The sequence below is a fragment of the Pteronotus mesoamericanus genome, unplaced genomic scaffold (assembly GCF_021234165.1).
Source record: "Pteronotus mesoamericanus isolate MK-2021 breed Mesoamerican mustached bat unplaced genomic scaffold, CSHL_Meso_final scaffold_118, whole genome shotgun sequence".
NCBI classification, from domain to species: Eukaryota; Metazoa; Chordata; class Mammalia; order Chiroptera; family Mormoopidae; genus Pteronotus; species Pteronotus mesoamericanus.
In genome coordinates this window covers 4,152,006-4,171,920 of record NW_026555301.1, presented here as the reverse complement: position 1 = coordinate 4,171,920, position 19,915 = coordinate 4,152,006, and the positions used below count along the sequence as shown (strand labels likewise).

The window sequence follows — 19,915 nt, the reverse complement described above, 5'->3', positions numbered from 1 at the left end:
CTGGCCAGATCTGGTGTGCTGTTTACCCAGGAAAAGCATGAACTTGGATCTCACACTTCTGCCTGTAGAGGGAGACTGTTCTCATTTCTGCACTGTGCACAGATGCTCAGGGATGAGAGATGCTATTCCAAAAGTGAGCTGGGAAATGCTGAAATTAGAATCACATAGAAGGTGGCAAACAGTGAATTCTCAGTGCATGTTGAGGGCGAATGTCATGGAGCTAAGTGATGTCCCCTCAGGACCCTTGGTGTGGAAGCAGGGCACTAACATCGACTGAGTAACAATTTTTTGATGCATTGGCACAGTCGTAGGTGCCCAGTCATTTAATCTTGGCACAAATGCTGTGAAGTGAGGATTTATCCTGATTTAACAGACAAGAGAACAGAGGCTCAGCACCATTCCATGTGGCCAGCTGGAAAGGGGGCAAGGGTCTGAGTGAGACTACTCTTTCCCTTTGTGCCACCAGCCTTCATTATTCTTTCTCTCCTCCAGTATATTGGTAAATGCAACTGTGATGGTCAAGAGCAATTGGCACTGATACTCTACATGGTGACACAATTGTTGTACTGCCCAACTTCCCTTTAAACTCAAAGCTATAAAACGTCCTATTCTTCAGGCTGCACAAGTGTGATGTACACCCTCATGCTGCCAAGGATCAGGCAGGGCTTTGCTTCTAAAAGAACACGCATGCATGTGCCTAAGCTGAAGTTCACATGGCCAACTCTCCATTTTTCAGTGCAAAGATGGCAGCCTCCTGCCTCTAAGACAATTGTAGGTCATTGCATCTCAAGTCTGGTGTCCGAGCAAGTAAACCCCATGCATGTTGACTTGCTGCTATCAATGTGCCAGGGACTAGTGCCAGGCTCTGATGATAGTCTAGCACAGAAATATAAGGAAATCCACCTTGAGCACTAGGTTAGTACTTGAGCTGGTCCACGCAATCTGAAGCCTCATAGAATGGCTCTGGGAGCACTGCAAAAGGAAAGGACGTGGGTGTTTCCAAACACAAGTCAAATCTGACCTCCAGGAACTGGGGGCTCTTCTGGGAACCTAAATTCATAAATTGGTATCTACGCTTTCAAAGGCTGAAAATTTTTAATAAAGAGAAAACACAGCAGATAAGAAATGCACTGCAGTTTCATAGAGAGGCAGTGGGCACCAGCCTTGCAGCCTTCAGTGGGCTCCCATTGTGTAAGGAGGGTGGACTTTTAGGGATTATCTCTTTTACCAAGGGCAACACTATTAGGAAAAAACTTAATGTGGCCCAAAGTTTGTAGAACTGACTTTTTGCCCTTCTGCTGTTTTTGATAACTCATGCCCATAGCTCCCTTAGTAGACATAAGGGCTGATGGTTGACTCCACATGTGACCTTGCCACTCCCAGGAATCGAGGGGCAATTGTGTTTGATAGGGCCTGCTTCAAACATCAGTCTCCAGACCCTGCTGCCTCATTTGGCCTGTCGGCTTGGCATGGCTTTCTCAAGGACATGGCTATTTTTCTGCAAACCAACTTTCAACTCATTTCCAGCTGAGATAGATGACCGCCAGGAAAAGTCCCAGGGACATAGTACCCTGGTACTAACCCTGCAATAGAACCAAGGAGAGAGACCACACAGTGCCCATTCCACTTCCTTGAAGCCCACTAGCAGATTTCTCATTTGCCAACAATTTATGTTTTGTTGCTCATCACCTGATTCTGCATGGATCTGGGCATGCTGGTGCTGGCCATTTGTGAAGAGGCAGGTTTATCTTCATCTTTGAATCTGTGTCCTGGCACTTATTAAACCAAAATATTTATACCCCAAAGTGTCAAGGCCTCTATTTCCAGGAGAAGATTCTGACAGTTTATGCTGGACAAGAATCAGAAAAGGCCATGTTATAGCTGGAAACATCCTTTCTCTGGTTTCACAGGGGGTGGTGAGGGAGACTAGAAAACCAGGAAGGCCTCTGCCTCCAGGAGAAAATTATAGGAAAAAAACTTGTTCTGTCCTTTTCCAGAACCAGTGGTATTTTCTTCCCCTTAACAGGGGAACTTTCTGTAGCTAAATGACTCTTTTAGGAAAATAGTTTCATATGAAAAAAAGGAGCATTTCTGGAAAAGTATCTGCTTTGCACAAAGTGAACAGTGCAAGGGTTTAGTCCTTAGAGGAAGTGCAACAATGGCAGATCAATTGATTGACCACCTTACCTTCCCCTTCCAAGTACGAGAAGCCAACTCCTGGTGAGGACTCCTGCAACTGCCAATGACTTACTGCTAAAAGCACTAACAGGAGGAGATATGACAAGGACACATCATGCTTAGGACTGGAGGTGGCAGGTGGCTGGCCCAGTAGATGTGTGTAGCTATATGCTTCCAACCACAAAGACTCTGGGGGCAGGGTAGGGTGGGGTGGGGTGCGGCAGCTGTTCTCGATTCTCTAGGGGAGGTGATGCATGTGGATTCAGGATGGATGAATGCCCCTAAAAGGACCAGCTCATTATGACACTACTCCAGTAGCTGAATGTAATGGAAGATACTGGTTCCTAGCAATGAGAACTGGTTGTTCAGTTACAAATATAAATGACGGGTCAGTGTGAAGATATTACTCTTTGTTCTCCATTCTGCATGGTTGGGTCCTGTCACTAAATCCTGCAGGATGTCACCCCCAAGAACAGAAAAGTCTCAGCCTAGATGATTACCAAAACCTGAGTGTGAATTAACACTTGGGAGAATGTGTGCAGAGGCCTGAAGTGGATACACTCCTCACAGGAGGGGCACCAGGAGGAAAAATAATGAAGAAGGTGTTTTGAGTCAGGGATTCTCTTAAAGTGACTTATGGCTTCCTGTCTTCCCAGTAAGATAGCCCTCTGTTTTGAGCATTCTGTTTTTTCTATTTGGTTAGTTTATTGGTAGGGGGCACAGCACACCCACCTGGCAGCCTGCCCTTTCCTGATACTCTATGGCTTCCCTGCTCTAACAGTGGCCCTCAGACAAGCAGCACCATCAGCTCCTGGAGATGCTGGGCCTATCAGACCAGGATATGTATTTTCACAGGAACACTTGAGGCATTACTGTGTGCTCTAAAGTTTGAGGGACTGGCAGGTGCAGTGTCTCAGAGAAGCGTCACAAATGCCTCTTCCCAGATCCCACAGACAGATTCTGATTGAGTTGGGACCCTGGCATGAGAGGTTTTTTTTAGGCTCCCTAGGTGATTCCAATGTGGAACAAAAGTAGAGAGTGTTCCTGACCCACACAGGTTGGAGGGGAGGGGCATGGATGCCTCAGAAGAGATGTTTGGATGGCCCTGACCCTCAGCTCTTTTTCTAAACCTGAACAGTAAATTCCAAATCATATTTCTAACAGGACTTAATTGGGGAGTGGCAATTAATGTCATAGTTAAAAAAATCTTGGTGCTTAGCTTCTTCCCCAAAAAAGATCCAAGAAGGATGAAGGGGCAAGGATGCTTTGAATAGTTGCAAAAGAGAACCACCCATCTCCCTGCTGTCCTTTTCAGGTTTAATTATTTCATTACCCTAATGTCTGATGGAGGAGAAAAGGGTGAGCTGGGGGCAGAAAGAACTAAGCAAAAGCAGTGTTGACTGTGGCAATGAAGGAAGACAGAAGGGCTGAGAAGGGGGTCTTGAGGTCCAGTAATAAGAAAGCAGTGGGGAACAGAAAGAACCTGGCAGACTCCACACACAGAAGGATTGGTTTTGTCCTGGTTGCCCCAAGTGGCTGCTGTTGCTTCCTGTCATAAACTCCTTCAGCCTCCATTGTCAGCCATGAGAGCCCTGTACCTGTTTCCAAGGGAAAACAAAGGAAGCCATGACACAGGTGAGGGGGAGGTGGAGTAGCTCACCATGAAGATGATGAAGTCCAAGGTATTACCATTCTTGATGTCATTTCTACCAAACTCTTTGAATAATCCTGAGAAAGCCTCAGTTCCAGCTCAGGAGAGGGATGACCCTGAATGGGTCGCCCTTGAAAGTGAGAGACTCTCACCATGATCATGACCCCAACAAGTTAAGTCAGGTCTGTGCAACCACAGAGATCTCAGTGACACTGACTCAACAGGGACCCCAGATCTCATTGCCTGAAGGTAATTTGTGGCTGAGACTCACAACGAATGGACATACAGTCATTGACTACCAGCCCCAGAAAAGGGAGGTGATGAAGTAGAGCCATCAGACTCAGAGACTGGGAGTCAGGCAAATTTGCATCAGACCTCTGATTCTGCATTCCCAAGAAAGTCTCTTATCCTCAGTTTCTTCATCTGTAAAAAGGGGGAAATAAACCTTTAAGGGTTGCTGGGAAGGTTAACTGAGTAATACCTGATTCCCACAGTGCTAGCCCCTAACTGCCCTTCAGGCTTCTGGCCCCAGGAGAATCTCAATGAGGAGGTGTTGGGTGATGAAGGAATGAGCACAGGTCGGTGTTATTCAGAGTGGAGACTTTAGAAAAAGTAAGTGACCTGCAGCTTTGCAACAAATGTCATATCACAGCTAAAACTGAAAATTATTTTTAAAAAACTTACAAAAGAGGACAATTCCCCAGAAACAAGGTCCACATCATGAGTAGCAAGAGACCAGAATGTGTCCTATGTCCTTGGTGTGTCCTTGTGGCATTCCTGGATTATGCAGGCCCATCACTTTAAATACTACTGACTTGCACAAATGCTTGTAATTTTACAAAATGTTTCAATGGCCCCCTAAGATCATTTTAAAGCTTCTTCCCATGAAAGACTTGACATAAGAGAGGTAATTACAATTGCTATCCTTTAAAGTGGCTCTAGCAGGTTCATCTGTGCAAAAGGAGGCTAGGGCTCCATGCCCTCTGTGCGGGAGACATCAGTGCAAGGGTCAGAGAATAGCCTGGACTATCTCAGGAGGGAAAGTGCACCCTCAAGCAGACATAAAATAGAAAGCACTGAGTGCTCTTCCTGGTAAGTCCTGGGAAAGGACCAAAAACTTGCTGGCTGCAGGGGCCCCTCAAAGATGTGTTGAGGTGGTAACTCCTTCCTTGAGTCCTAAGTGTTCAGACGCCTGAACCCCCAGCTATTAGAGAGCAGATGCCCGCAGGACAGAGGCAGTAATGCCTCATGGTGCATTGCTGCTGCCAAATTCATGAGCACAGCTAAGTCCCTAACTCTTGGGTCTAAATGTTCTTGAAGTTTGAAAGTGTGGCAATCCCCCACGCCCTCGCCCAGTTTCCCTCCACCCCCACCCCAGTGCTCCAAGGGACTTCTGGATGCTAGTCACTAAAAACAGATGAGAGATATTCAGTTGGGAACTGGGCTAAAGTAAAGGTAACCTGATTTGGGTGAGTTTTGTGGTGAAAGGTAGCATCCTGCCACACTTGCTAGCAGAGCTGGGGCTCAAAATGACCTTGAATGAGACAATTGGCCTCATTTCCTTGTCTATAAATTGGAAATAATTTTCCCTCTGTATAGGATGGTGATGGAGAAGATGTCAGCCAAGAGTGCTACATTCATAAAGGCCACTCACTTCTCCCTACTTGGCCAGGTGCCCTTGTTGGCGGAGGATGGAAGCACCTGTAAGCACTGGAAGGGTTGGCTCCTGCATCTGACCCTGGACCCCAGGAAATGACCTCCAGGCAATAGGCAGGAAGGTCATTTAGAAGACTAGTCTTCCAGCAGGCTGAGCCCCATCTTGACCCCAGGCTCTGCCGAGGAGTATTCTGATCCTGATCCTGGGGACTCTCAGCAAAAGGAGGAACTCTGCAGCTTTCTACATATTCCTGGTTGTCCTCCTGGGCAGATGAGGAGACCCCAGTTAAGCTCAGAGTTTGACATCTTCCTACTTGGGCAGCCATGCGTTTCCCCTCTGTCCCTGTTATTACTCCAGCCCTGCCTTCCCCAGAGCATAATCTCCATGAAATGTCCTCATAAACAGCCAAGACTTGGTCTGATGCATTAGATCTTTGTTTCTAAATTCCTTCTGCTCTCATTTCCCTTGTGTAAAATGCATTCTTAGCACAGTGTTTGAAGGCCAGAAGCCTCTGCTCAACTCAGCTTGTTGAAAACAGAGAATCCAGGTAAAAACCAGATGTGTGCAGGATTGGTGGTAGGGGCAGGGGAGGGAGATCTGGCATTCTCCCATTTCAGGGTAGGGGATGAGGACAAAAAGAGGGGTTCTATGGAAAGTAACCTCACAGGGTGATCTGATCATAAATTCCTAACTGGGCAGTCATGGTGGGTAGTCACACCCTAGGCATATGTCTTCTTTACTAAAGGGCTTTGCTTTAAGCAAGCCCTATCCATTGTTTCTGTGCATCTAGGTCAATTACACCTTTGAGGACACCCCTTTCACACCCTTCCTTCTCAGGTAAAACCATCAAGAATGCAAATAATCTTAACTATCCTGTAATCTGAACCCAGCTTTGTTTTCTTCTATTGCCATATAATCTTCCTTAAATTCCTTCCTTAATCTCAAATGCATAAAAGGAATGGCAAGACTGTTATTCTTTGGAGCATTTGACATGTTTTTCCCTGGCATGTGTTGTCAGTTTGGCTCCACTAAACTGATAAAAATTCTCGTCAGGTTTGGACATTTCTTGTTTCAACAGTCTTATGCCACCTTCTACATGACCTTCTGTATGAAAAAGCTTGAGATCTCACACTGTCTGCTTCAATGATTTCAAGAATCTCCACAGCAGGAACACCTGGTCATGAAATAAACCTTTGAAAAGTTCTGAGCTGAGCTCTGCGTGAGGAGTCATGAGTCAGAGGACTCATGAGGCTATGCATTCTGTGGCTCCCTGACAATGCCACTGACCCAGGGAGTGGTCCCTCCTGAGCCTCAGCCTTCTCAGCAAGAGGTGGCCTGTAGGAATCTGTCCACCTTTGGGACCATAACAGCAATCCCCTGCAAATAAATGACTTGAAGATCAGTCAGTGAGGCATTGCTTAATCCAGATCCCATCCCACAGCAAGACCTTACCTAATCCAAACTCCACATCACTGTGCAACATCATTTAATCCAGAGGCCATTCCACAGTGGGGCCTCAAATAATCCAGGGCTCATCCTACAGCAGGACCTCACCTAATCCAGGGCCTATCTTGTACAAGGGCCTCACCTCAGTCAGAGCCCATTCTCTGGTCATACCTTTTCTAACCTATAGACCATTTATAGTAAGTTATTGACTAATTCAGAGCTCATCCTATAATTGATCTTTTGTTTTTCTGATGGAAAGGAGCAGTAAGAGGAACTGCTCTGTAAGTGACCAAATTTAACCTAAAACTCACAAAAACAAATTAGCCAACCAAAAGTAAACAATGAAACAAGAAGTGCAGGGAGCATGTTCCATTTGTGTAAAACACAAGAGCAAATGGAGGGTGTATGTGTGTCTGCAGAAGATGTACCCACTTCCTCTGTAATTCTGGCTGTCCACCTTCATTTGGGAAAGAAGTCTTCACCTGTGTAAATATATTACATTACCATTAAAAAAATTAAATTAAAAAAAAAGATTCAGTGAGACTTTCTCTGGAAGGTTGTCACACAGGACAAGATGTGTACAGTGTCATCAAGTCACCTGAGCTGGGTAGACAAATGAATCATAGACTCTGTCAAAACTGCCCAAAAGCCAGGGGTAGCAATAGAATCCATGGTGGGGAGGACATGCCCTCAGGTTTGGGGGCAACAGGAAATCTAATTCATCTTGGTCAATAAGAAGAGACCTACATCCCCTCAGTGCCAGCTGGCTCTAGATCTGAACAGGTGATCTATTAGCACATGGCTCTGAAAGAGTATGTTGGTGTGGCCTTGTCCAGAAATTCCATCTCCACCAGTGACTCTGAGAGGAAACCTTGCTGGCTCCACCTCACGGCTCAGCTGCCATGAAACTTGTGCACATCATCTGAAAAGCCCACCATCTGTGGCTTTTCTCTAAGGGAAAGTGTCTAGTGTTGAATACATCCACTTTTTCCTATGGAGAAACACTCTAGGTGAGGAGTGTACAGCCTTGGATTCAAATCCATCACAGAAATTGTATGATCCTGCCAAGTCACTCATCTGATCTAAGCCTCCTTCCATCCACAAAATGCAGGTTGTGACCTCTCCCTAGGTTGATGATGGGAGGTAAATGAGATAATGCAAGTATAAGCACAGAGCATGTTTGACACTGACTGAGCTGAGTAAATTTTCATGACTTGAGGCACGTGAATGGCAGAGGGAACTCCCCTCTCCCCGTGACCCTGGTCTTGTTTATTCTACTTGGACAAGAGCCCTTGACTGATTTGGTTCACATTATGCAATTATAGTCACTATGGGAGCTGTCTAAGAGGTCATGTCTCCTCTTGCACATTTAAATGGCCAAGAAGTAGCCACCTGACTCTGTGGATGACTGTTTCTTTCCATGGCAGACTCACAGTGGCTCCCACCTCCACTGCTGTCCCACACTGCACTGAAATTTACTAATGATAGTTTTAATAAGGTGGTGGTGATTTCTTTAAAATTGAGTAAAATTAAAAAAAAGCTAGCCATCTCTCTTCTTCCTCAAATTAAGTAAATTGTTCTCTGGTTAAACTATCAGATGGTTCCAAATTTCTCTTTTGCTCAACCTTCTCTCATTTGAAATTGGTAAAAATTTAGCTATCTAACTGAATGCTCATACACAGGACCTGCCAGTCCATCTCTAGGGATTAAGTCTGTGGCTGCGGCAAGAGAGTCTGTGGCAGGAAAAAACAAAACAAAACAAAACAAAACATTTGAGGACATTTTGATAAGGTTTCATTTCCTGTCCTGTGCTACCCTGTCTGGGTACTTAGGAGAATACCAAAGGCATCAGAGCTAAGGCAATGATTTAAATCAGGGGTCCCTGACCCTCAGGCCACAGACTGGTACCAGTCAGCGGCCTATTAGGAACCAGGCTCGCACAGCAGGAGGAGAGCAGCAGGTGAGTGAGCAAAGCTTCTTCTGTATTTTTACAGCCGCTCCCCATTGCTTGAATTACTGCCTGAGCTCCACCTCCTGTAAGATCAGCAGCAGCATTAGATTCTCATAGGAAGCACAAACCCTTCTGTGAACTGTGCATGTGAGGGGTCTGGGTTGTGCGCTCTTTATGAGAATCTAATGCCTGGTGATCTGAGGTAGAGCTGAGGCGGTGATGCTAGGGCTGGGGAGCAGCTGCAAATACAGATTATCGTTAGCAGAGATGTTTGAGTGTACAGAGACCATAATATATCAATTGCTTGCAGACTCCTATTGAAACCCTATCAGTGAGTGGCAAGTGACAATTAAGCTGCATCTGGTGCCAGGCTATAAGGCCATCTCCCCTCTTTCCCCCTGGTCCATGGAAAAACTGTCTTCCATGAAACCGGTCCCTTGTGCCAAGGAGGTTGGGTACCACTGATTTAAATGACGCTGCTGTCATTTGATGGCCGTCCAGTTCCCCCTGGCCCTGTTACCCACCACCTCACCCTTCGTGCTCCTCTGAGAGTTCCCAGAACTGGCTTAGGAGGCAGAAGTTCACCCAGCACTCAGGTGAACTAGAGCATTCCTTGGAGATATACAGGGTGGGGATTCTCTACTCTCATTAGGTATTAACTCTCAAAACTTCAGGCTCCTCAAAGACAGGTTCATCAAATATCAACAACCCACATTCACAATTAAGCAGCCCTGCTGAGGACTGGTTTCCTCTTTCTCAGGGGAAGAAGGCACCTGCTCTGCTTCTGGTAGTATTATTGTTTTGTTTGCCTTGTTAAAAATAGCTGAAAGCCCCAGAACCAAGAGGCAAACACATGTGCCATTATGTAACATTACAACCAGGAAAACAAAATGATGGCTGGGTTGGAATCAGAGGGGAAAGTGCTCTATGATGGAAGTGAGTGACAGTGAGCAAGACGCTATGTTGCAATTACAAATAGCCTGCAATTCCACTTACTGTGTACTTTTGACTGAAGCTGGCAAATATTCAATGAAAATCAGCTTGAGCCTTGCATGTAACTTGTTAACAAAGGTTACTTTCCTGGAATCCTAACACATGTAACCAATAAAACATGCACAAACAGGAAGTTATTTTTCCTATGTCTTTGGGGGTAAAATCACCTGATTTAGAAATTACAGAACCTCGGTGGCAATAATGTTCAAAATTTGTCCAATACTTAACACAATAGTGTATTAAGTCCAAGAATGGACTTTGGCCTCTTTCCCCAGATTCAAGCTATAAATCGAGGTCCTAGGGAAGCTGCAGAAGTTTCACAGACTCAGAAGTCCATTTACCTTGAAAGTTGTTGCAGACTCAGGATGGGCCAGAACCAAAGGTGAAATGAGAACCATGCCAGAGAAGTAGCCTGGCTTCTCTGCAGCAGTAAGGATGGCAATGGCACCTCCCTGCAATGCAAAACAGGCAGAGTTGATGTGTGCTGGCTTCCACCAGCACATGCTTTCTAATGAGTTCCACGGATGAGATCCTCCTAAGCCTGGCCAAAGAACCCAGAGGAAGTGTACCTTGGAATAGACACCATCTAATGCTGGATACACTGAGCCTGCAATTATTTTATTATACTTTTTTTTTTTCCCCAAGAGCAAACATCTCAGAGAGATACAAATAAGGTTCCTACTTATGGGCTGTAAGTTAAACAATAACACATTCCTACTTTGCTTCAAACCAAAAGCTGGCAGACATTCAATTAATCCATTCTGTCAGGCTTAATAAAAGCATTTAAAAAAATCTGATGATAATAAGAGGTTGCTACACTCTCCCCAATTTCCAGTTCAGTAATAGTTCAAGAAAAACATATAGTGAACATGGATGGTGCTGGCGGTCTGAGACCTTGGTTGTTTGCTGAAGCTGCAGGTAATTTGAACCAAGGGTTGAAATGGCAAATACTTACAGGTAAGAGAAATGCAGGTACAGAGCCAGGCTATGATAAAGGGGCAGAAGCTCTGCCCCAGAATGAAAAGTTTCCCCAAATTCAAAATCAGGCAGTTCAAATTCTCTGTCAGCCAACACGTAAGGATGTCAGAGGAAGACTTGCCCCAGGCACTGCCAGTTTGAGAGCTCCCAATTTAAAGATTATACTTGGTTAATTCTTATAAGTTTTTAAAAATTTAAAAGATGAAAACGATTTTGAATGACCATTAAGGAATTGGGTCTATGGGGAGCCTTTGTCCCTAGTTCCCATTTGTACTATACGGATCTGAAGCAAGCAGGCAGGACTGAAGCACCATCCCCACTCTGAGAAGTAGCTCTGCAGGGAGCAGAAGTACCCCTGAGAGCCTCTCTATGAAATAGCACTGAGGTGGAAACGGGGTTAAAAAAAAAAGATCAGTTCCCCAAGATGCCCCACACCTGAGCTCCTCATTAAGGACTGGTGGGCAACCTCTTGATGCCTTGGGCTCTGGTGAGAAGTAATGTGTTTCTTTGAGCTCTTTCTGGGGCTGTCTCCAGGACTCTGAACCTCATCTGTTTCCTAAGCACTAAATAGCCAGGAATTCCAACTGCAGGGCCCACAGAGGGGAGTATGGCAGCCAGATGGGGATAGCAGATGAGGCAGGGAGGCAGGGCCACCTCTTCTTCGTCATAGGGCTCTCACACTGCCTACTCACAACAGGACTGATTTGGTCTGGGTCTTTTGTGGTCTACTTACCATGGAGTGGCCCAGAAGGAAGACTGGAAGCCCTGGGTAGTCTTTCTGCATGATATCCACATGCTGTAACACATCCCTGATGAAAATGTGGAAGTCAGACACTACCATCCTCTCCCCTTCACTCTGTCCATGGCCAACTAGAAGGGAATGGGAGATGAGAGAATTACAATAACTGGGAGGTAGACTCTTGCCTAAGCTCAGCAGTTTCTTCACCAGAATTGCCAGCCACTCTTTACTGAGAACCTGAATGGATCATCTCATTGAACCCTTTCCAATCATTATTGAACATGGGAATAAGTCTCTCCCAATTGTGCAGATTAGGACGTTCAGGCACAGGATGGTTAGGAACTTGCCTAAGAGCACACAGTCAGAAAGTGAACCATACTTCACACCTTGTCCACAAAGCCAGGATGTCATCCCTCTGGCCGTTTCCAAGGAAGAAAGCAAGGCAGGTACAAGGAGAGGTTCATCAAAACTGATTTTCTGCAAAGTGGTCAGGAGTAAGACATGAGGCTCAAAATTTTGCTGGCTTCTCCTAGTTCATTGACCCTCACAACTGTGTTCTGTTACCTTTTCACCAGAAAAATCGTCACCTCATTTTACAGAAGATATGACAAACATAAAAATAGTCAAGTGTGCTTGCTAGAAATCTTCTCAACAAAGCAGCAATAAAACCAGGTCAGGTTCTATTTCTCTGGGATTTTATTCATTGGATTGGCCAAAAGTTCATATGGGTTTTCCCTGAAATAAAAGACAAATTTTTCATTTTCACCAATAACTTTATTGATTTAGATATTTTGAGTATGATAAGTATGATAAGCATAGATAAGTATGGCCGCTATCTCCTGCATGGTATAACGCTGATGGTTCTCATTGTCTCAATTTTTTTGTAATTTAATTTGAATTTATTTTTTCAAATACATTTGTCTCTGCCTACCCCCCACCACTTTCCCTTGCCCCCTCCCTCATTCCCTCCCTCAGCTCTTCCCCTTTGATTTTGTCCATGAGTCCTTGCTATATGTTCCTTGACTTTCCCCTGCCCTTCCTTTTCCCCCACCCCCTCCCTCCTTCCCTCTTGTCTCTGTTGGTTTCTTTTCCTTTCAGTGTTGCTGGTCTTATTTTCCTTGCATCTTTGTATTGTTGATTAGGTTCCGCTTATAGGTGAGATCATATGGTATTTGTCTTTTACCCGCTGGCTCATTTCACTTAGATTAATGCTCTCCAGTTCCATCCACGCTGTGGTGAAGTTCAGTAGATCTTTTTTTCTTTCTGCTGCGCAGTATTCCATTGTGTAAATGTACCATAGTTTTTTAATCCAGTCATCTACTGATGGGCATTTAGGTTGCTTCCAACACGTGGCTATTGTCAATTGTGCTGCTATGAATATTGGGGTGCATAGGTTCTTTTGTATTGGCGTTTTGGTGTTCTTAGGGTATTGTCCCAGCAGGGGAATCCCTGGATCAAAAGTCAGTTCCATTTTCAGCTTTCTGAGGAAATTCCACACTGCTTTCCATAGTGGCTGCACCAGTCTGCATTCCCACCACGAGTGTACTAGGGTTCCCTTTTCTCCACAGCCTCGCTAGCACCTGTTGTTTGTTGATCTCTTTCTGATGGCCATTCTGACTGGTGTGAGGTGGTACCTCATGGTGGTTTTGACCTGCATTCCTCTGATGGCTAGTGATGCTGAGCATCCTTTCAAATGCCTCTGGGCCCTCTGTATCTCCTCCTTAGAAAAGCGTCTGCCCAGGTCCTTTGCCCGTTTTTTGATTGGATCGTTTGTCTTCTTGGAGTGGAGTCGAGTGAGTTCTTTACATATCTTGGAGATCAAACCTCTATCTGATATATCATTAGCAGATATATTTTCCCATATGGTTGGCTCCCTTTTCATTTTGCTGATGTTTTCTTTTGCCATGCAGAAGCTTCTTATTTTGATGAGGTCCCACTTGTTTATTCTTTCCTTTATGTCCCTTGCTTTAGGAGACATATCAGTGAAAAAATTGCTGCGTGGGATATCTGAGAGTTTCCTGCCCATGTTCTCCTCTAGGAATTTGATGGTGTTGAGACTTATATTTAAGTCTTTTATCCATCTTGAGTTTGTTTTTGTGTATGGTGTCAGCTGATGATCCAATTGCAATTTTTTGCACGTAGCCGTCCAGCTCTCCCAGCACCATTTGTTGAAGAGGCTATTATTGCTCCATTTTATGCTTCTGCCCCCTTTGTCGAATATTAGATGCCCATAGAGACCTGGGCTTATTTCTGGGCTTTCTATTCTGTTCCACTGGTCTATGGGTCTGTTCTTGTGCCAGTATCAGACTGTTTTGAGTATAGTGGCTTTGTAGTAGAGTTTGATGTCCGGTATAGTGATCCCTCCTACTTTGAGTTTCTTTCTCAAAATTGCTGCGGCTGTTCGAGGTCGTTTATGGTTCCATATAAATTTATGAAATGTCTGTTCTATTTCTGTGAAATACGTCATTGGTATCTTACTAGGGATTGCGTTGAATCTATAAATTGCTTTGGGTAGTATGGACATTTTGATGATATTAATTCTTCCAATCCATGAGCACGGTATATGCTTCCATTTATTTGTGTCTTCCTTAATTTCTTTCTTCAATGTTGTATAGTTTATTGCATACAGGTCTTTTACATCTTTGGTGAAATTTATGCCTAGGTACTTTATTTCTTCTTGCTATATCGAATGGTATTTTTTCTCTCATTTCTTCTTCTTCTATTTCATTGCTAGTGTACAAAAATGCCTTTGATTTCTGAATGTTGACTTTGTATCCTGCTGTTTTGCCAAATTCACTTATTAGGTTCAGGAGTTTTTTGGTAGAGTCTACAGGGTTCTCTATGTACACTATCATGTCATCTGCAAACAATGATAGCTTTACTTCCTCCTTTCCTATTTGGATGCCTTTTATCTCTTTCTCTTGCCTGTTAGCTATGGCTAGGACTTCCAATACAATGTTGAAAGGAAGCAGTGAGAGCGGACATCCTTGTCTTGTTGCTGATCTTAGTGGGAAAGCTTTCAGTTTTTGCCCATTGAGTATGATATTGGCTGTAGGTTTTTCATATATGGCCTTTATTACATTGAGGAAGGCCCCATTTATTCCCATTTTGCTGAGTGTTTTGATCATAAATGGGTGCTATACCTTATTGAAAGCTTTTTCTGCATCTATCAAGATGATCATGTGGTGTTTGTCTTTTCTTTTATTTATGTGATGTATCACGTTTACTAATTTGCATATATTGAACCATCCCTGCATCCCTGGGATGAATCCCACTTGATCGTGGTCGATAATCTTTTGAATGTATTGCTGGAATACACTTTGCCAATATTTTGTTGAGGCTTTTAGCATCTAAGTTCATCAGCAAAATTGTCCTGTAGTTTTCTTTCTTTGTAGGGTCTTTATCTGGTTTTGGGATCAGGGTGATACTGGCCTCATAGAAAGAGTCTGGGAGTCTTCCCTCCTCTTGGATTTTTTGGAATAGTCTGAGAAGGACAGGGGTTAGCTCTTCCTTAAATGTTTTGTAAAATTCTGTGAAACCGTCCGGCCCTGGGTTTTTGTGTGCCGGGAGTTTGTTGATTACTGTTTCAATTTCCACAGCTGTTATCGGTCTCTTCAAGCTTTCTGTTTCTTCCTCCTTCAGTGTTGGAAGATTATACTTTTCTAAAAATTTGTCCATTTTATCAAGATTTTCAAATTTCTTGGCATATAACTGTCCATAGTAGTTTCTGACGATCCTTTGTATTTCTGTGGTATCAGTTGTTATTGCTCCTCTTTCATTTCTGATATTATTAATTTGGGTCCTCTCCCTTTTATTCTTGATGAGTCTGCTTAAAGGCTTGTCAATTTTATTTATCTTTTCAAAGCACCAGCTTCTGTATTGGCTGATCCTCTGAATTGTTCTTTTTGTCTCTATGTCATTCGGTTCTGCTCTAATCTTGACTATTTCCTTCCTTCTACTTGCTCTGGGATTTATTTGTTGTTGTTTCTCCAGTTCTTCAAGTTGTAGTGTTAGGTCTTTTATTTGAAATGTTTCTATCTTTTTTAGGTAAGCCTGTATTGCTATCAACTTCCCTCTCAGGACTGCCTTTGCTGTGTCCCATAGGTTTTGGACTGTTGTCTGTTAATTTTCATTTGTTTCCAGAATTTTTTTTGATATCTTCTCTTATCTCATTATTGACCCATTCATTGTTTAATAGTCTAGTGTTCAGTCTGCATGAGTTTGCAAGTTTTTGAAGTTTCTCTTGGAGGTTGATTTCGAGTTTCAAGGCCTTGTGGTCTGAGAAAAGGTTTGGTATTATTTCAATTTTCCTGAATTTGCTGAGGTTTGCTTTGTGTCCTATCATGTGGTCTATCTTTGAAAAACTGCCATGAACATTTGAAAAGAATGTGTATTTTTCTTCTTTGGGATGTAAGGTTCTATATATGTCAGTTAAGTCTCTTTGATTCAGTGAGTCATTCAGCACCACAATATGTTTATTAATGTTTTGTTTGGAAGATCTGTCCATTTTTGAGAGTGGGGTGTTGAAATCCCCTACTATCAGTGTGTTGCTGTCTATATCTTTTTGGAAGTCATCCGAGAATTTTTTTATAAACTTGGGGGTCCTATATTGGGAGCATGTAAGTTTACAATGTTGATGTCTTCTTAATAGATTCTTCCTTTACGTATTATAAAGTGCCCCTCTGGGTCTCTCTTTACCTTTGTTTTGAAATCTACCTTGTCAGATAGAAGTATAGCAACCATGGCCTTTTTCTCATGCCCATTTGCTTGGAATATTTTTTTCCATCCCTTTACTTTCAATCTGTGTAGGTCTCTTGCTCTGAGGTGGGTCTCTTGTAGGCAGCATATGTATGGGTCATGTTTTCTTATCCATTCAGCTACCATGTGTTTTTTGATTGGGGCATTTAGTCTATTCACATTGAGAGATACTATTGATAAAAACTTACTCATCTTTTCTCTTTGTACCTGTGTTCCTCTCTCTCTCATTCATTTCCTTCATCTGCTTAAATCAGTCCCCTTAACATATCTTGGAGTGCTGGTTTGGTAGAGATATATTCTTTTAGTCTTCTCTTGTCTGGGAAACTCCGTATTTCCCCTTTTATTTTAATGGAGAGCCTAGCTGGATAGAGCAGCCTTGGCTGTAGGCCCTTGCTTTTCATGACTTGGAATATTTGTTGCCATTCCCTTCTGGCTTGTAGTGTTTCTGTTGAGAAGTCAGCTCCTAGGTGTATTGGGGCCCCGTTGTATGTTACTTTCTCCTTCTCCCTTGCTGCCCTGAGTATTCTCTCTTTGTCTTTGACATTTGCCATTTTAATGATGATGTGTCTTGGAGTGGACCTCCTTGGGTCCCTCTTGAGTGCGGTCCTCTGTGCCTCCTGGATCCATGAGAGCCTTTCTCTCCTCAAATTAGGGAAATTTTCCATCATTACTTTTTCAAGGAGGTTCTCTATCCCTTGCTCCTCTTCTTCTCCTTCTGGAATCCCTATTATACGGATATTATTGCATTTCAGGTTTTCCTGCATTTCCCTCAATGCCTCTTCATTCTTTTTCAGTCTTTTTTCCATTTCTTGTTCCTTCTGGGAGCTTTTTTCTACCTTATCCTCCATCTCACTGATTTGATCCTCGGCTTCATCCAGCCTGCTTTGGATTCCTTCTATTGTGTTCTTCAATTCAGAAATGGTATTCTTCATATCCTCTTGTGTCTTCTTGATAGTTTCTGTGTAGTTTTCCAGGCTGATATAGTTTGCTGTAAGATCCTGATAGTTTCTCTGCAGTTTCTCATAGTTATCTTTGAGCTGGCTGAATTCATTGAGCTTCCTTCGAACCATTGTTTTGAATTCAGTATCTGATAGTTCCCTTGCCTCTATTTCATTTAGGTCTCTATGTGGGGAGTCCCCTTTTCCACTCATTTGGGGGGAACTTCTTTTTCTTCCCATTTTTGTGAGAGTCTGTTAAGTATTTTTGTCCTTTACTTTTCTTTCTTGGCTTGCCTCTGATGATGTCAGTTGTTGACCCTATAGGACCTTGGGTTGTTTGTTTGGGCCTTCCAGGAGTCTAATGCCTGTGTCTGACTCCTGCTTGGAGCAGCTCTGTGACCCCTTTGGTCAGGGCTGGGCTATTTTTTGGGATCTCTCTGCACTCTCACATGGGCTCCTTGAGCGGGCTCCCGGCCTGGCAGGGTCCCCCGCCTGCCTGGGCTCCCATGTGCTTGCCCCAGACCAGGGGGCTTATTCGCGACCTCGCCTACTCGTCTGCCCCCGCTGGCCAGCGAGCTCCCTGGCACTGGTCAGTTTAGGGTCTTCTATTGTGTGTTTCCCCCCCTTTTGGCTCTTTGAGTGCGTTGCTTGCCCTCGCCAAATGGGGACTACGGAAAAGGGAGGAAGTCAGCTCCAGGACTCTCAGGTTAATTCTGTCTCTGGTCTCTCCTCCAGGGACTCTGGGCTGGTCTACTAATTTTGTGGGCTGCTCCGCAATCGCGGGCAGGCGGATCAATTTACGCCTGCCCTTGCCGCTCTGTGCACTCCCTCGCAGGCATACTGGTGCCAATCTGTGGGTCGCGTTGCTGGCCGGTGCAAGCGTTCGCCAGCCCGCGCAGGTCACACACACGCTTGCCAACCCTCGCCGGTCACTCGGCGCTGTTGTGCGTGCCTGCACTGGGTGTTTTTGGGGTGTCTATGTGTGCTTTTCAGCTTTTGGCTCTTTGGGGGTGTGTCCTCTTCCCGCACAATGGAGACTAGGGAAAGGAGAAGGGGTCAGGACTCCCTGTTTCCTCCTCCCGTTCTTTCCCCAATGTCTCCTTCTCCAGTCTCTCCTCAAGGCTCTCCCAGCCAGTCTGCACTCAGCCCTGCAGCTCACACGTGTACAAGCTGTGTGCAGAGCGCACAAAAGGCAGGTTAATTGATTCCCTTATGCCTGAGCGAGATGGTAGCTGCAGAGTGGGAGGCGTGCCATCACCGGGGTTCCACCAGCCGCCTTGTCTGTTCTCTTCACAAAGTTTTCCTCACCAGTCTTTTCCCAGGCACCAGCCCACCCTGCTGCCGCCTCTACCCAGAGATTAAGGAGGGTGGCTGCCACTGCAATTTTTGCGTTGGCCCTTTAAATGTCTCTTTGCATCCCCAGCACCCCCCCACCCCCCGTCTCTGGCAGACAGCGCCCCTAAGCTTTTCAGGGTTGCGTTTTGTCTATATTTTCTTGGTTTTAGATGCTGTAGTTTAGGGGTCCCTGTTTATGATTCAGACCCCGTTCTTCTCGGGGGAAGCTAACTGGCCGTTTTAATGTCCCTCTGGTGCTAGTGCCCGTGTGCACCCAGCCCACCCTCTCGAGCCTCCGCCGCACTTCTCACCCATTGGGATGTGTGAGAGTCAAATCCACTGTCTGTCCGCATCACCAAGTCTCCTCTCCCACTATAGTTCCATTGTTTTCCAGGTGATTACTCCACTATTTAGTTGCAATTCCAGTTTGGTCCTGGGAGGAGGTCAGTGTGACTCCCATTCACTCCTCCACCATCTTCTCTCCTCTCTCAATGTCTGAATTTGATTGCTATCAACTTCAACTGGTCTACCCAACCAAGGAGCATCACCCAGTGAGAAATCTCCAGCACAAAACTTTGCAAACCAGTTAATTAATTAATTAATTAATTATTTTCAGACAGAGGGGAAGGAAGGAAGAAAGAGAGGGAGAGAAACATTATTGTGTGGTTTCCTCTCATGGGTCCCCTACTGAGGATCTGGCCTGCAACCCAGGCATGTGCCCTGACTGGGAATTGAACCGGCGAACCTTCGATTCACAATCCACTGAGCCACATCAGCTGGGGCACCAACCACCTCTGACATGTTCCATCAGTCACAGCACCTTTTCCAGACACTGCAAAAATCTTCTTGTGTGTGTGTGTGTGTGTGTGTGTGTGTGTTTCAGTTGCATTTTTACCTTTCTTGAAATAATAAAGCACAATATGCTGAAAATGTTATGTATTTTCTTCCATCTTCAATATTAAAATAGCTACACAAAAATTCACCAAAATGGTAAGTTTTTTTAAATGCATGATGATATTACAGCTGTCACAATACAACCTAACAAAATTGTTTCAAATGAATTTAAAGACAATTAAGGACTACTAGAGACATTGTACAGAAAAAGCCGAATGAACTTTTTGGCCAATGCAAAATTAGCTATCACACATCTGGACTATTCATTTCCCATGTACTTTTCTTAGGATCTCTCCACTTTTGGCCCCTCAGAAGGACATAAGTCACTACAGAAGCAACACACTTACTGTAGCTTCCACATTCAGGCTGAAAGCAGCTGATGTGATTGTTTGAAAAT

General features: G+C 44.4%; 1 protein-coding gene across 5 annotated transcripts in view; it reads right to left on the bottom strand.

Annotated features, from left to right (window-relative positions):
• The window catches only part of MGLL (monoglyceride lipase), a 190,240-nt gene that overhangs the window by 24,896 nt on the left and 145,429 nt on the right, over positions 1-19,915 (bottom strand). For all 5 annotated transcript variants that reach the window (XM_054587495.1, XM_054587497.1, XM_054587496.1 and 2 more), the window contains exons 4-5: positions 11,588-11,724; positions 10,218-10,328 (exon numbers count right to left, since the gene is read on the bottom strand). In XM_054587495.1, the coding sequence (XP_054443470.1) occupies positions 10,218-10,328; positions 11,588-11,724 (248 nt within the window). The remainder of the gene's footprint in view (positions 1-10,217; positions 10,329-11,587; positions 11,725-19,915) is intronic.